Source organism: Myotis daubentonii, chromosome 12 (genome assembly GCF_963259705.1).
Source record: "Myotis daubentonii chromosome 12, mMyoDau2.1, whole genome shotgun sequence".
Classification (NCBI taxonomy): Eukaryota; Metazoa; Chordata; class Mammalia; order Chiroptera; family Vespertilionidae; genus Myotis; species Myotis daubentonii.
Window position 1 is genome coordinate 12,651,560 of NC_081851.1, and position 16,869 is coordinate 12,668,428.

The 16,869-nt window shown below is 46.0% G+C and overlaps 1 protein-coding gene across 1 annotated transcript in view; it reads left to right on the top strand.

The window, feature by feature from the left end:
• Positions 1–14,997, top strand: part of LOC132213895 (protein Daple-like) — a 96,797-nt gene extending 81,800 nt beyond the window's left edge. The window contains exon 22 of the mRNA XM_059660776.1: positions 14,828–14,997. Coding sequence (XP_059516759.1) covers positions 14,828–14,997 — 170 coding nt within the window. The remainder of the gene's footprint in view (positions 1–14,827) is intronic.
• Positions 14,998–16,869: the final 1,872 nt, after the last annotated feature.

Genomic DNA, 16,869 nt, shown 5'->3' on the forward strand with positions numbered 1-16,869 from the left:
TAAAGGCTCCCTGCAGAAAATGCCACTCAAAAACCCAAACCCTGGAGAATCCCAAGTGTTGTCAAGAATAACTGGAACGCTCATACACGACTGGTGACCGTGTAAAATGGTGCAGTCATTTTGGAAAACAGTTTGGTAGCTTCATAAAAACAAACACCAGATGCCCCAACAATCCCACTCCGAGGTGTCTATTACCCATGAGAAATACATATGTCCACCTTAAAAAAAACCTCATACACAACTACTCAGCACAGTTTTATCCATAATTGCCCAAACTTAGAAACAACCCAGATATCCATCAACTAATGTATGGATAAACACTCTATGGTACATCCTGCCAATGGAACACAGGCCCACCTCACTTTATTGGGCATCACAGATACTGAATTTTTTACAAATTGAAGATTTGTGGCAACCCTGCACTGAGAAAGTATATTAGCCATTTTTCCTACAGGCTCATATAAGGGTAAGCATTTTTAAATTAATATTTATATTTATTTTTAGAGAGAGAGGAAGGGAAAGGGAGAGAGAAAGAGAAACATTGGTGTGAGAACAGAACATTGATTGGCTGCTTCCTGCATGCCTCCTGCTGACGAGGATCAAGCCTGAAACCCAGGCAATGTGCCCTGAATGGGAATTGAACCAGCAACCTTTTGGTGCATGGGATGACACCCACCCAACTGAGCCACACCAGCCAGGTGCCTACTTTAAATTAAGGTATATATATTGTTTTCTAGACATAAAGACCGAGCTCACAGTATCCCCAAGGTGTGCCTGTACTGTTTAGAATGAAAAAGAACAAACTTCTAATACGTGCATCGGCATGTATGAATCTTGGAAGCATTAGGCTGAGTGAAAGCTTGACTCACAAGGCCACATACTGTATGATCTGATGTATAAGACATTCTGGAAAAGGCAAAAGTATTGGGAAAGAAAACAGGAGTGATTGCCTGGGGCTGAGGCTGGGCTGGGGCATTGATGACTAAGAGGCAGAGGTGCTGCTTGGGTGATGGACACATTCTCTATCTGACTGTTTGGACAGTTACATGACTGTATACGTTTGTCAAAACTCAACAAACAACATTAAAAAGTTACCTGGCCCTAGCTGGTTTTGCTCAGTGGATAGAGCATTGGCCTGCAGACCTAAGGGTCTCCGATTCGATTCTGGTCAAGGGCATATGCCTGGATTGCAGGCTTGATCCCCAATAGGGGGCGTGCAGAAGGCAGCTAATCAATGATTCTCATCATTGAAGTTTCTGTATCTCTTTCCCTCTCCCTTTCTGTCTGAAATCAATTATATATATATATATATATATATATATATATATATATATATATATATATATATATATATATATATTATCTGCCCTCGCCGATGTGCTCAGTGTCAGCCTACGCACCCAAGGTCATGGGTCTGATTCCTGGTCAAGGGCACATACCTGGGTTGGAGGTTCAATCTGGGGCCTGGATGGGGCACGTATGGGAGGCAACCAATCAATGTGTCTCTCTCACATCAGTGTTTCTGTTTCTCTCTCCCCTGCCTTCCTTCCCTCCATCCCACTCTGTCTAAAAATCAATGAGAAAAATATCCTCAGGTGAGGATTAAAAAAGAAAAAAAAAGTTCTCTGAAGATAGGCTCATGGATCAGTAAGCCCAATTAGAAGTTCTCCACACTATTTCTGACCAAATCTATCCTTTGTGCGAAGTAGTAAGTGGAAGCGTAAGCTAATCTGAACTTTATTACCATTCCATTTCCTTAGCGATCTTTGGCAGACGAGTTAATGAGGAAAAAATAACCAACAAAAGGTGACAAGCAGGGAAGCTGGGAGCAGAGATGGCCCACATGCTGAGTGACCTGAGCTCCCAGACACGCAGGAGCCGCACCAGCTTCACAAGTCTCTTGATCCTCTGTTCAAAGACCTCAGTGTTACCAGATGCTGCTGGCTGCCTCCTCCTCATCATCATCTGAGGGAAAACACTGCCATGTGCTTAAAAAAGTTAACAAATGTCACAACTTTAAGTAAAAACACAACCAAGTATTTTCATTTTAATTAAAAAACAAGGTATTTTGCTATAACACAACAAAGTCTTTTCAGCACCAGTGCCATCCCTGGCAACTTCATCATTGTTGCCAAAAAAAAAAAAAAAAAGGATGGGGGGAGGGGAGTTTAAAAAGCATATCTGGCCTGGCCAGTGTAGCTCAGGGTTTGAGGGTCAACCCATGAACCAGGAGGTCACCTTTCCATTCCTAGTCAGGGCACATACCTGGGTTGCGTGCTTGATCCCCAATAGGGGGTGTGCAGGATGATGTATCTCTATCATCACTGATGTTTCTCTCTCTCTCTCTCTCTCTCTCTCTCTCTCTCCCTCTCTCTCCTCTTCCTTCCTTTCCCTTAAATCAATAAAAACGATATTGTGGGTGTTTTTTTGGCTTTGTGGCTAGAGCATGGACCCTTGCACCAAGAGGGCACATGCTGGAGTTTCGGACTCCATCCCCCGCAGGAGGCTTGCAGGCAATGGATGTTTCTCTCTCATCGATGTTTCTATCTCTCCCTTCCTCTCTCTCTAAAATCAATAAAAATACATTGAAAATATTTTAAAAATAAATAATTACCCTAAAGAATTTTTTTAAAAACCATATCTGACCTTAGGTCCAACCACCTGCATACCAGACCCCAAACTCCTTTCTGTCCCAAGAAGAGGGCCTGGCACGGCCGAGGCAGCAGCAGTGGGGAGGCCTGAGTGAGGGGAAGGTCCAAGGCTGTCAGGCTCAGAGCTGCAGGAGGCACGGACCACCCCTGTCTGACTCTCCATGCCCACTGCCCACGGCAGGGCCTGGCCAGGGAACATACTGGAAGTTGCTCTGTATTTCTGGAGGGCAATCTGCCTGATACAACACAACTGCACGTCTACACCCTTGTACGAGGGATAGATAGTCTCTGGATTAACCTGGTTATGAGTTTAGCCGAGTGTTCAATGAGAAGGAGCAAAGACAGGCTCCTCACACTTGCTCATTTCCTTCAGGAGAGGCTCAGGTGTGCTGGCAAGAAAAGAAGCACTCAGATAAAGTGACCAAGACTTCAGCATGGAGCAAAACATTTTTAACACATGAATTTCCTATTTGTGTTAGAACAGGGCCATCTTCTCAGATGCCTCCTGTTTGCTTGATCTCTAAGGCCAGGAAGGGAGTTGCCCCTTGGGAGCTATACCCCTTCTGGGGACTGAAAGATCCACTTCCACACCTTTCCCACAAGGGGTGCCACCATTCAGGGGGAGCTCCTAAGTCCTGCAAAAGCAGGGTGTGCTGTGACCTAGATTTGTGGTGGACACCTGAGTCAATCCCTTTCAGCGCAGATACCTTTGCAGACATTTCTATGTCACTGATGAGTGAGAATGGAAGCTGACCCTTCTGTGGGGGCATCAGCTCAGTAAATAAGTCTCTTTCTTTTCTCTTCTTTTTTAAAATATATTTTATTGATTTTTTACAGAGAGGAAGGAAGAGGGATAGAGAGTTAGAAACATCCATGAGAGAGAAACATCGATCAGCTGCCTCCTGCACACCCCCTGCTGGGGATGTGCCCGTAACCAAGGTACATGCCCTTGACCAGAATCAAACCTGGTACCCTTCAGTCCGCAGGCCGACGCTCTATCCACTGAGCCAAACCAGTGACGGCATAAGTCTCTTTCTTACCTGTGAACCGTAGAAATACATTTTCCCACAATAATGTGAGAAAGATTACTGATGTCATTAGAGTATTTTGCCTCTAAGGACTTATTTGAAAAGTATTTTTAAATTGTTTCAAATCATTATTTGAAATAAAGCAATTATGACTTTATTATTTTTAAAATATAAAAGTAACATGTAGAGTGTTGTAAAAATTTGAATGACTAGAAATAAGGAGAAAGTGACAGCCACCTCCCTCCCCTCTAGTTTGGTAGTCCCTCGCCCTATCTTGTTCTATGCAAATGTGAACAAATACATTCCACAGTGAATCTCAAAAGGAAGACCTTTTCTTTGAAAGTTGCAAACTGCCGAGGTGTAGAAGCAGGAGGTAGAAGGCCTCTCTAATCCTGCTTCCAGTCCCCACTCCCGCTCCTAGGGGCAGCCTTGGGAACAGTTCACATAAACCCACCCATGAAGGTGCACAAACGCAGCTCTTCATGGACCAAAGTGGAGTCACAGTACACATCCTATCCTCTACTTCCCTTGTTTATACAATAATATACATGGGAAGTGTTTCTGTACCAATGCACAGGCCTTCACCTCATTAAAACAAAAAAGCTGTGACGGCCCTGGCCCTGAGGCTCAGTTAGTTGGAGCGTCTTCCCATATACCAAAAGATTTCGGGTTCGCCCCCCAGTCAGGGCACACAGCTAGGTTGTGGGTTTGCCTACTGGTCAGGGCACATACCTAGGTTACAGGTTTGATCCTTGGTCGGACTCACGGGGGAGGAAACCATCAATGTTTCTCTCTCACATCGATGTTTTTCTCTCCCTTCCTCTCTCTAAGATTAATTTTTAAAAAAGCAGCTGTGACTTCACTTTAGGAAAGATTGAATATACATATTTTCCTCCTACTGAAAACAACAAAACCCCTGAACATTATTATTAAAACCACCAAATCCTAAGAAGTCTGGGCTTGGATATGTATTGGGGGCAGGGCAGATGGACACAATGAAGTGCCCCCACCCCTTCTGTCCATGACGTCAGAGGACTAGTGCAGTCAGGACTTGTCCAATGTGTATTATTATACGAAAAAAACTAATAAAACTAATAGCAGCGTACAATGCAGACTGTGAGTCCACTTTGGTTCACCCAGAGCTGTGTTTGTGCGCATACGTGTGTGGATTTATGTCGTACGAGGTCCTGTCCACCTGGTGGTGTCAGCAGAGGTGGTGGAGGGCCCGGGGGGAGGGGGGGCTGGTATGACCTGAGTTAAACCTTTGGGGTTAGAAAATATGATAATCCCCATTCTAAAACTGGGGGATGCTGCAACTTGGAAACTGAGTTACACAGACGCAGGGGGACTAGAGCCCTGAATTTTTTGTAAACCAGGGATCTTCATCATCCTCTTCCTGACTGTCCGACTTTATCTCTATGTGAATTTCTGACTTATATCCTAGACTTAGATTTCTGTGTGTGTGCCCATTTTACAGTTAGATTTCTATGTGTGTGCCCATTTTACAGTTAGATTTCTGTGTGTGTGCTCATTTTAGAATTTAGATTGTGTTCTCAAATTTTAAGGGCTCTTTTTATATCAAAGATAGGAATCGTCTGTTAGGTACATATTGCACACATTGGTACCAGTGTGTCTGTCAGTCTCAGGGGTTACATCTGCTCACAGCGGCTGCCAGGCCTGTGTCCCTGTCCCACCTCCAGAGGAAAGGCAGAGTCACTGAGAACCCGGGACCAGGACTCACCTTCCCCCAAATTGGAGGGAACTGGGCTGGTGCAGCACCGTGATGACTGCTAATCCCACAGGAACCCACTGAAGAACATTCTCAGCAGACAGCGGTGCAAACATCTGCCAAAATCCCTTTTCTTTGCATCACTTCCCTCCCTGGCATGAGACTGTACATGCTGAACAGAAAATCAACAATCAAAGCACTCTCCCCACATGTTATTGAAATGCTAACAGAACATACATTCTGAAAACCTGAGTTATCTTGATCCTCAAAACTGAATTTCTGAAAAATTACCCCCTTGGAAGGAATATATTACCAACTTACTTTGCGGGATTAGGAATACCACTGGCGTCAAAATGTTTCAGAAACAGCCACCGCTTAATTCTCCTCTTTCACGGGCTGACTAGGAAATAAAAACCTAGACGAGACAGTCTGAAGCCGTTCAGTTTATAAGCACAGACGAGGTCCTTTTAAAGGAACAACGTTAGTGTTCACTGTAGAATAAAACACTCTTCACAAGAAATAAACAGAAGCACAGCGGGGTCCCTGTGTATGGTACTTGCAGAGCTGAAGGTCATGCACAAACCCCATCCAGTTAAATTGCTCCTGAAACTCCCTGCACCTGAATGATGAGGTGGCAGCTGGTGCTCAAGTTCCCTGAGTGACAATGCGATAGGATGAGCTCAAATCCCACCCACAGCACCTGGGCTCAGGAAGCCTTGTGTCCCTGACAGAGAAACAGAGAAAAGAGCAAGTTCAACAGTTCATGGGCTTTTCCTGTTCAGAACGTTGTCCAAGTGTCAACTGACAGGCCACTGGGACCCACTTGGGAGTCCTGCTCCCCCCCCGCGCCCCCCCCCGTCCTGCCTACACTACACAGATGGGTGAATTTGCCTAAGAGAAATGAAAGGACGGTGTACAACCATCCATGTAAGAACTGTGGGCTCTCTGGGATGCCATGAGGCCCACAATATATACCACATCTTTCAAGCTATTAGACTATGGAGAGGTTTAACTACTATCACAGACCCACACCCACTGGCTCAATACTTCACATGATGTTCAGCTAATCCAAGTTTCTGGTGTTCCCTTTAAAAAATTACCACTTGGCCAGATCCCTTAATTAGAATCCACATTCACAAGGTTAACTTCCCTCTATCTCCAGGACAGAGAGAAACCCCAAGGTATATATTGTCCATTACCTGGCACATAACCTTTAGAACCTGAGGTCTGGCTTTGTTTAGTTACAGAACACATGTAGCTGACATCTGATTTGAGATTGTTTTTCTTTTTTTAAAAAAATGGTATTTGTTGTTTTGTTTGCTTGTTGTCACCAATCACTAGCCAATAGTAGGGTTTTCTGGTGTTGCTCAGTAATGCACCATGTTGTTTTTCCTTTTTACCCCTTTAACCATTTTTACCGTCCCCCAACCATGGCAGCCACTAGTCTGTCCTCTGCATCTATGAGGGTGTTTTGTTTTTAATTCCACATATAAGCCAGATCATATGGTATTTGTCTTTCTCTGTCCAACTTAGTTCACTTAGCATCATGCCCTGAAGACCATCTATGTTGTTGCAAATGGCAAGATTCCATTCCTTTTTATGACTGAATAACACTCTCCTGTGTATATGCCCCACATCTTCTTTATCCAGTTGTCTATGGGTGGACACTTAGGCTGCTTCCATAGCTGTGCTCTTGTAAGTAATGTTGCAATAAACACAGAGGCACATACATCCTTTTGAATTAGTGTTTGGGATTTCCTCATAGAACCATAAGTGAAATTGCTGGGTCGTATCATAGTTCTATTTTTAATTTTTTGAGGAACTTTCATACTTTTTTTCCCTAGTGGCTGCATCAATTTATAATCCTACCAACAGTGCCTAAGGGTTCCCTTTTCCCCACTTCCTCAAAACACTTGTCCCTTCTTGTCTTCTTGATAATGGTCTTTCTGGCAGTTGGGAGGTGACATTTTGTGGTTCTTATTTGCATTTTCCCTGTGATTAGTGACCTTATAATTTGATTTTAAATGCTACAGAATAGGCAGCACTATATGTAAAAGTGAAACCACTGCCATCCCCATTCCTCAAGGATTACAATTCTACTACACTAAAAACATCAAGTATTTTACTTGTTAATACAAGCTTTTTTTGAAACCTTCTCTTTTAACTAATACATTAGAAAGCTTTAACTTTCAACTGACATACATTGGGAATATAAGAAATTCTAAGGTCAAATAATATCCCAAGATCTGGAGATGAAGGATTTGACCTGATGAAACAATCACCATCAAGCAAGCATGGCAAGGTGCCAGTAACCTGAAACAATGAAAAAATTAAAGTCACTAATAAAAATTAAAATGGGGCGGGGAGTGTTCAGCTCCATTCACTTGTAAATGTTTCATGACCTTGTAGCACAGTAAAGGTCTCTTACAGGAAACAAAAAGCAAATGCACTGGTCTCATCTGAACCAATGATTTGAAATGTAAAACTTTAACTTTGTGTTAAAGGGAAATAACTTTACGTTCACTTACCCTTTCCTTAGAGAGGCTAAATAAAACAAGTACTACACCTACACGCCCAGAGGTGTGATGGATGTCATTTGCACATATAAGATCTTTATACTATCCACAGTTCCTTGTGAACAGAGCTAAAATTAAAGACTTCATACACACATTGGTATGTGAGCCCTGTGAATTTCCCTTTGCTCATTCTCCTCCCGCTCCTGGGACGACCACATACCTCTTTCCTGCCAATAAAACCCTACCATCCTTCAAGGTCTAGTTCTCCCTCCTCTGTGCTTCCACAGCACAGGGGGCTCATAACTGCTGCATTCTGCCATTGAGACAGTTCTAACAGTACCCACCCCATAGGGTGCTCTAAGGATTCCATGAGATAATGCACATGGTTAGAGCTCCATAAACACAGGTGTTTAATTATGTGTGCATAGGTTTCTTCCCTAATACCATGTAAGTTCCCTCAATATCTAGGAAGAGTGCCTTGTACCTCACAGATGCTTAATTTCATTCAACATACTTATCCTTCCAAACAGTTCACCTCTATGTCTGAGAAAACATTAGAAAACTCTACTCCAAACACTTCACATACACAGACATGCCACAATAGGACTATGAAGTGTTGTGCCAAAATACCAGCAGGAGGAAGCTTAGAGGATCACAGGGCCTTTCAGGAATTGTGCTCCAGACACGTGTGCACACACAGCACAGGGCGTGCAGGCACCTCTGCCACACCTGGTGCCCTCTCACTGAACCACTATCCTGCTTTAAGGTCTTTTGATGCCATAAGAGGGAGTTAATGAAGGTTCTTAGGGTGCAGGGACACACGGGAACTAGTGTGGCAGGGAAGTACATACTAAAGCAATGAAAATGTGAGGGAAGAGAAAATAAAGTAAAATAAACCACAGAAAACTAATCTTATCAAAAGAGCACCGACACCTTCATCTTCATTGCTGCCATGCAGTGCTGGCTCAGGGGTTGGAAACCACCACGTCTCACTCCAGGCCCTTCATCCCTGTATTAACAGTCCCTGGGCATGATGTCCCAGGACTTAGGCGTCAACCTTGATTTTATCTGAAGAAAGCATAGCTTTCATCTTTGAAAAACACCTCCGAAATGTCATTTTTCTGTTTTAATCAGAGGGGATTTCTTAGACTTGAACCCTGAAAAGCATTGAATGAGATGATTCATAGGAATTATGACTTTGCTGAGTCAATAACGTGAGTAATTTTTATCTACATCTTCAAAGAACATTAAATAATCTAAAGATTTGAATCTGACCCCATATTTTCTAAACATAACCATGCCATTTCAGAAATACACTTTACATTCTCGCCTTAGAAATTAATTGCCTATCAACTGACAGATAAGAGAAGTTCACCTTCCATTGCATTCATTCAGCAGATGACTCACCTGGGGAGAAAGGTCCATGGGCTTTCTAGGCTGCCATGTGGCTCTGACTGCACAAATGATGCTCAGAACCGGAAATGATATTTTCCCATTTGAAGCATGTAGGAAACTCTCTGAAACACCAGGAAACCTCAACACCCCAAACAGTTAACAGGGACTATGCTGTCTGGGGCAGGGGGAGAAGGGTCTTTGACTTCTTTCTTTGTGCAATTCTGTGATTCCTTTTCGTTTAATATCAAGTACATAGGAGAACAGTATGGAGCTTCCTCAAAAAACTAAAAATGGAACTCCCATTTGACCCAGTGATCCCACTACTAGGAATATATCCCAACAAACCAGAAACGCCAATCAGAAAGGATATATGCACCCTATGTTCATAGCAGCACAATTCACCATATCTAAGATTTGGAAACAGCCTAAGTACCCATCAGCAGATGAGTGGATTAGAAAACTGTGGTACATCTACACAATGGAATACTATGCTGCTGTAAAAAAGAAGGAACTCTTGCCTTTTGCAACAGCATGGATGGAACTGGAAGCATTATGCTAAGTGAAATAAGCCAGTCAGATAAAGATAAATACCACAGGATCTCACTCATTTGTGGATTATAGAGAACAACATAGACTGATGAAAAGGGACAGATCCAAAGACTGAGAAACAGCGATCAGGCTATCAATCCCCAGAAGGAAAGCTGGGGAGGGAGGGGGTATGGGGAAGAGATCAACCGAAGGACTTGTATACAGGCATATAAGCCAAACCAATGGACATGGACAACAGGGGGATGGGAGCATGAGTGTGCGGGGGGGGGGGAGACAGGGGGGGAGGTTGGGGTTTAATGGGGGGGGGGTGAGGACACATTTGTAATACCTTAACTAATAATTAAAAATAAAGGCAAGGACATTTAGGCAATGCCAAAAAAAATATCAAGTACATATATCACTTTAAAAATGATTAACAAAAACAAATTTTACAGGACTTATTTATAAAACAGAAAAGGAACTAATAAAATGAACCCAGACTCAGATCTTTACACTAGTAATAAATTACATTAAGTGAGATACATCTGAACTGAACTGGATTGATCAGAAAAGTCAGTGAAATTTCGGGTACAAATGACCTTTTAGGACACGTGACCTTGTCAGAGCATTTCACGCATAGCCCCTTACCTGCCCCTCAGACAGACAAGGCAACAGCTCAGATACAGGCTTCCATCTTCTTCAAGGCCCATCCTACATAATAAAAGCCTAATATGCAAATTGACCAAACGGTGGAACGACTGGACACTATGATGCACACTGACCACTTGGGTGCAGGAGCTTTCCCCTGGTGGTCAGTGTGCTCCCACAGGGGGAGCACCGCTCACCTAGAAACCAGCCTCACAGCTGGTGAGCACAGTAGAGGTGGTGGGAGCCTCTCTTGCTTCCGTGTCAGCGCTAAGGATGTCCGACTGCTGACTTCTCCCAAGGACTCCTGGACTGCAAGAGGGTGCAGGCTGGGATGAGGGACCACCCCCTCCCCCATGCATGATTTTCGTCCACTGGGCCTCTAGTACATTATATTCTTCCTGCAACTTATTTCTTTTAAAATGCCACTGTAGAACCTAGCCCCACAATATACATAAAACAGTGAAACACAACAGGGGCCAAAACTGTAAAGATGGGTTCAAATTCTGTAAATTTATGGTCAAAGTTGGCATCTTTCAAAGGAATAATCAATTTTTATTTTCAACAAATGTATTTTAGTATAGCACTTCTAAAACTAAGCTTTAAAAGTAATTAGAAATTACCCCAAATATGTCAGCTTAGGTCAAATTCAATCCACTGCCCTCCAAGCCCCTACTGCTAGGCAGATAGCAGTATCTCACAGGCATCCCATTGGTTTTCCACATACGAAAGTTCCTGTCTCCCTCAACACCTAATACACATGAATTTATTTAAAATCTCCCTAAAGTAATATGTATTATCAACCTGGAGTCTTGGAGTACAAACTCCTTCTGACTATTATCTTGTGTTTAAGGTGAGACTGCATTTTATTTATTCTAAGGTCCCAAGGGGAGGAGAGTTTGGAGCCAGAATGTAATAGAGAAAATAATGGCTGAAAAATCCCAAAATCTGGCAAAAGACATAAGCTACAGATTTAATAAGCTACACAAATCCCAACTAGGATAAACCCAAGAAATCCATGCTGAGATACAACTATTTTACTCCCAGTTCAGATGAAAGAACACCACTTTTCTTGAATCATGAGTTAGATGTCTACAAGGATAAGCTAAGCAAAACCCACCAACCCCTTCAGAGCTTGTCTGCTTTCAGTGTCCTGACCAAAGTGTACATCAGCACCATGGACAGGGCCCATTCTCCTTGACCAGCCACATCTCAAAGGGAGACATCATCTGCATCTACTAGGGCTGAAAGCAAGCCTGCCCTTTGTTCCAGAGGCTGACGTGCTCTTCCAAAACTGTTCCCTACACACCAAGGAATAAGGGCAGACAGTGCCCCGTGTAAGACAAGCAGAACCACGGGGGAGCCTCAGAGAACTGTCTCCCATCAGGCAACATGTAATTTTCACTTTCAGGAAATTGTGTTATGAATGAGCACCCTCTCCAATAGGAAGGTTCTTCAATACAAGTAAACTAAGTACAGAGAACCTAATTTGATAAAGGACAGGGAGTAGTTATTCCTTGCTGTTATCACTAACCTAGTGACAGTACACGTTCCTGGCTATCTGACAGCTTCTGCAGTCAGGAGCAGGGCATGGCATAAGCGGTTCCTCTGATTTGGGGCTCACAAGACCAGGGTTTTGGCTGAGACTGTGGTCTCCCCTGAGTGTCAGAAGGAAAGGAGATGCTTCCAATTTCACCCAGGTTGTGGGCAGAATTTGGTTTCCTGCAGGTGTAGGACTGAGGGTGGATCTCCTGTGGCTGCGGCTGCAGGCGTCCTCAGCTCTGAGAGGCCACAGGGAGATTCTTGACCCGTGGGCCACTTGCTGCTGCCGAGCCCACAGAGCAAAGGGCCAGCAACTCCAGCTGAATGGGCACTGCAGTCTGTGAGGAACCCGTCAATGTGTCGGTACCACCACGGTGGACATGTGCTCTCCTGCTGTCTTCAGATGTGTTCCTGGATGGGGCTGGATGGGATCAGAATCAGTGGGGTGGATGCCAGGGTGTCCTACCCAAAGCCACCATTTGGGGTTGAGTAACAGTGTGTGTTTGTGAGGAGGGTGTGGGCACGAGGTGCCTGTGGACTTAGAAACTTGAGAGAAGTGGCCGCTGAATTGTCATTGAGTGATCTGACTGGGTGTGTCTGTGTCCCACAGCCTGACCATTCCCTGACCCAAGGCCCTGACGGACAGCAAGTGGAGCAGGGTCCCAGGACAGGAAGCATTAACTGGGCTTTTCCCCAAAGGCCTTGGCTGGAAGCGCAGCTTCACCGTCCATGGAACCACCAGGGAGAAGGCGTGTTCTCCTGAGAGCTGGGGTTGCATCTGTGATTCTTGGGGGCAGGAGACCTGCAGCTGTGGGTGCCGGGTTTGCATTTCCTCCAACTCTCACTCTAGCACCCAAACTAGTCATCCCTGACCAGGACCTTCAGGGACTTCCACCCTCTGCCCTGTGCACAGGTGCAGGCCCCGGTTCATGCAGCACAGCCCAGGGCCCTGGTGGGCACCACAGGGAAGTTCCCGTGCCCTTGGAAGGCAATGGGTGAGAACCTGCATGGCAGTGGTGCCCACTCAATCACACAGGACAATCTCCTTGCACCCGAGAGAGAAGAAATGAGACTTCACTGGCTCCTTCCTGCCTTATTCCTACAGATCAAACTTTGCCCCCTCTATCCTCAGGCCAGGGAAATACGTGGATATTTTGCTTTTAGGGAAATGACCATAGAGAGCGGCAGCCCACTCTAAATTCTAAAAGTGACTCTGTCTTAGTGTTTGGGCTGCTATGATGAAAATACCATCAACCGCATGGCTTATAAGCAACAATCTATTTCTCATAGTTCTGCAGGCTGGGAAGTCTAAGATCACGGTGCTGGTAGTTTCAGTGTCTGCTGAGGGCCTGCTTTCTGGCTCATTGCCAACCTTCCCTTCACTGGGTCCTCACTTTGTGGAAGGGGAAGGAATGCCAGTCAGGAATGCTCCACTCTCATGACCTAAGCACCTCCTCCACACACCATCACATATAGCATATGGTTTCAACGTTGGAATTCGGGGGGGGGGGGCAGGGGGCACAAGTATTCAGTCCTCTCAGCGCGCTCATTCTTGGATTGAAGTCTTCTGAGAAGAGGCATTTGAGCTAAACCCTGAGGGCTGCCATTCCAAACAAAGAAATGAGGGTGTACCCAGATCCCAAGACCACAAAGTGCAAGGTGTGTTTGGGGACGCTCAGGAGATGATCTTAGTGCAGACATAGGTTTCAGCCAATTTTATATTTCAGGATAAAGATTTGAACTTGATTTCTTAGGCCATAAGTTGTCTATTGAACATATATATGGGTCAAACTGCAACCTAGGTATGTGCCCTGATTGGAAATCAAACTCACCACCTTTTTTGGTTACAGGAGGACGCTCAACCAATTGAACAACGGGGTCAGAGCTCCACTGATATTTTTTAAAATATATATTTCTTTATTGATTTCAGAGAGGAAGGAAGGAGAGAGAGATAGAAACATCAATGATGAGAGAGAATCATCAACCAGCTGCCTCCTGCACACCCCCTACTGGAGATGGAGCCTGCAACCCAGGCATATGCCCTTGACCTGGGTCGAACCTGGGACCCCTCAGTCCGCAGGCTGACTCTGTATCCACTGAGTCAAGCCGGCTAGGGCTCCATTGGCATTTTTAACCTAGACATCCTATGCAGTGGGAGAGCAGAGCTCAGGAAAGTTTTCTAGTTTCCATCAGTGTGAGATTGTACAGCTAAGTCCATGGAGAGGGAGGGCCGGTAAAGCTGGGGTGCTTCATCCAGGTCTAGGGGTCACCTGGCAGTGTGTCTGTGAAGCTCAGAAATTGCACGCCTTTTCTGTGAGGATCTCCGTGTCTTTCCTGCACTTTTCACAGGGTCTGGCCCTACAGGGTGAAGGAGCACCAGCAGAGAGGAAATCAGCGCGCCCCTCACCGCCCCAGTCCCACAGGGGAGCGAGCAGAACCAGCCTGGAAGTGCGGCAGCTCCCGGTGGAGGCAGCTCAGGCTCATAGTGACAGGACCCAGAGCAGATGGAGAGGCCGGGATGGTCCGGTCACAGCTCCGACTCCAGCTGACTGGGTCCTGCTTCCGGGCTCCAGGCAGCACTGGGGATGGAGGCGGTACAGGCGGGCGGACCCAGCATCCTCCCCCAGGCGAGCAGAGCCTGACAGTGGGCTGTGGGGCGCCTCCCGCAAGACCTGGTGCTTCAAGGCCCCGCCCCCAGTCCCCGCGCAAAGCAGGACTGGAAACTAAGGCGGGTCCCCTCATTTGGTTCTACAGCGGGAGCTAATGCCCACCATCCTCGGCTGCTGCCCGCAGGTTCTCTGGAGCGGGGGATGGAGGTGGAGGGAAAGCTGCAGCGGCAGCGGAGTCCCTGTGACCGACTCTGCTGTGGCCCCGGGGGCGCAGCCGGGCCCCGCGCCTCACGCGTCCCGAGTGACTCAGGCGAGGCCTGGTTGGTGGCGCTTCTGATTGCCGCGTGTCCCTAACCCCGCACCTGACCGCCCTGGGCGGCATGGCCTGGGGGCTGGGCTTCGCAGCGCCCCTCCCCGCGCCGCCCAGGCCTCCTTCAGAGCTGAGCATGGTGTCCACCAGGCCTCAGCTTCAGGCGGGCCCGCCCCGCAGCCATTGCTGCTGAGGCCCAGGCTCATCCCTGGGGTCTCACAGACCCTGAGGCCCCGGACGCGGCCCTTCCGCCCCGACCTGGCTCCGGTGCCTCCTGTGCCTTCGGGTCCCCCCCCCCGCCCCCCAGCCGCCTAGCGTGCTCTTGGCAGGTCCCTGTTCCCAGGAAGCAAGGCTGTGGTCTCCCTGTGAGAGCATCAGTTCAGTGTGGTGCTGTTATAGGGCCCTGGAAGCTCACACACAGTTGGGGCTGCAAAGATCTAAATATGCTAATCAGCACAAATTGGTCATTGTTCTGTGCAGACAATTCTTTAATTACAGATTCTGCGGCTTCCTCTCAGAGTTAATATGTTGGTTATCCTGTTGACTAGAACATAGGAAGGCCAGCTGGATTTTGTGGGTGTTTGGTGTAAGTTTTATAAGGCACTGTGGGGTGCACAGTCCTCTGCCAGGGGCTGTACCCCATGTGGACGCAGGGTAGTAGACAAAGAAGACATGAGAAGACAGAGGCATATAGGAGAGTCTTTTTTAAAAAATATTCATTTTTTTACAGAGAGGAAGGGGGGGAGAGAGAGAGTAGAAACATCAATGAGAGAGAAACATTATCAGCCTCCTCCTCCTGCTCACCCCCTACTGGGGATGTTCCTGCAATCAAGGTACATGCTCTGGACTGTGACCCTTCAGTCCGCAGGCCGAGGCTCTATCCACTGAGCCAAACTGTTTAGGGCAGGAGCCATTGCTAACAAGGAGCCATCAGACAAAACAGTTCTTCAAAGTAGCTTCACACAGTGGCTGCGCCAAGCAGCCCTTGCTAATACAGCAGCAAACAGCAGCCATACCAAGCATCCACCCACCGGCTGGTTAGTAACACGTTTATACTAACTTAGACACAAAGGCTTCCTGCCCAACAGTGACATCAGTATTTGGGTTATAGTAAGGTACCCCTGCCCAGTGTGTACAGTACAATCTCTGTGTCCTTGTTTAGATTGGCCTTGAACATCCTGATTAGGGTTCCCCTGCTCAGTATGGCCTTGAACATCCGGCATACTCTGATGAGGCTCCCACAGGCACTATCTCAGTCATGGCCCAAGTTTAAGTGTTCTCAAAACTGACATCAGAAGGAGGAAAAAGTGTCATGAATGTGACATAACCGTTATCTCAGGAATAACACTTAATTCACAGAAAACATAACTGCAACCCTAGAGGAGCTGCATGGGAACCACAGGCTCAGATATTTTAGCCAAGAAAGCTGCGGGTGCCAAAAAGACCTCAGAGGAGAAACCAAGTCAAATTAAACTGTTTGTGATGTGAAAGCCATTTCAAACACTGTTTTTACAGGTTGTCTAGTGCTGACATGAATGTTTGTTTTGATTCCTGTATTTGAGGATTGCAGCTTAACCGCTATGCCACAAAACCGTTTTTCATATGAGTTGTCTGAGAGAGAACTGTCATCCACCTTCTACAGTGGCTGAATTTGACTGGCTGTCAGTTACTGTTCGTACAAATGTTCTGGAATTAAGGGGTGAGGGCTCTTTCCACCCACAGCTCATCCACTTCTTTGTAGTAATAAGCAGAACTGTAGTAGATTATGTTCTTTCAAAGCTAGAACTGTTAAGTTTGCAAACAAGCATGACTGTTCCATTGCCAGTAATTTTATTCATGCCTTGGTCTTTTGGGTTTGCACCAGAAATTGGAATTGCTTGCAATTATATGTTTAGGTGGATTGAGGCTCAAAATTA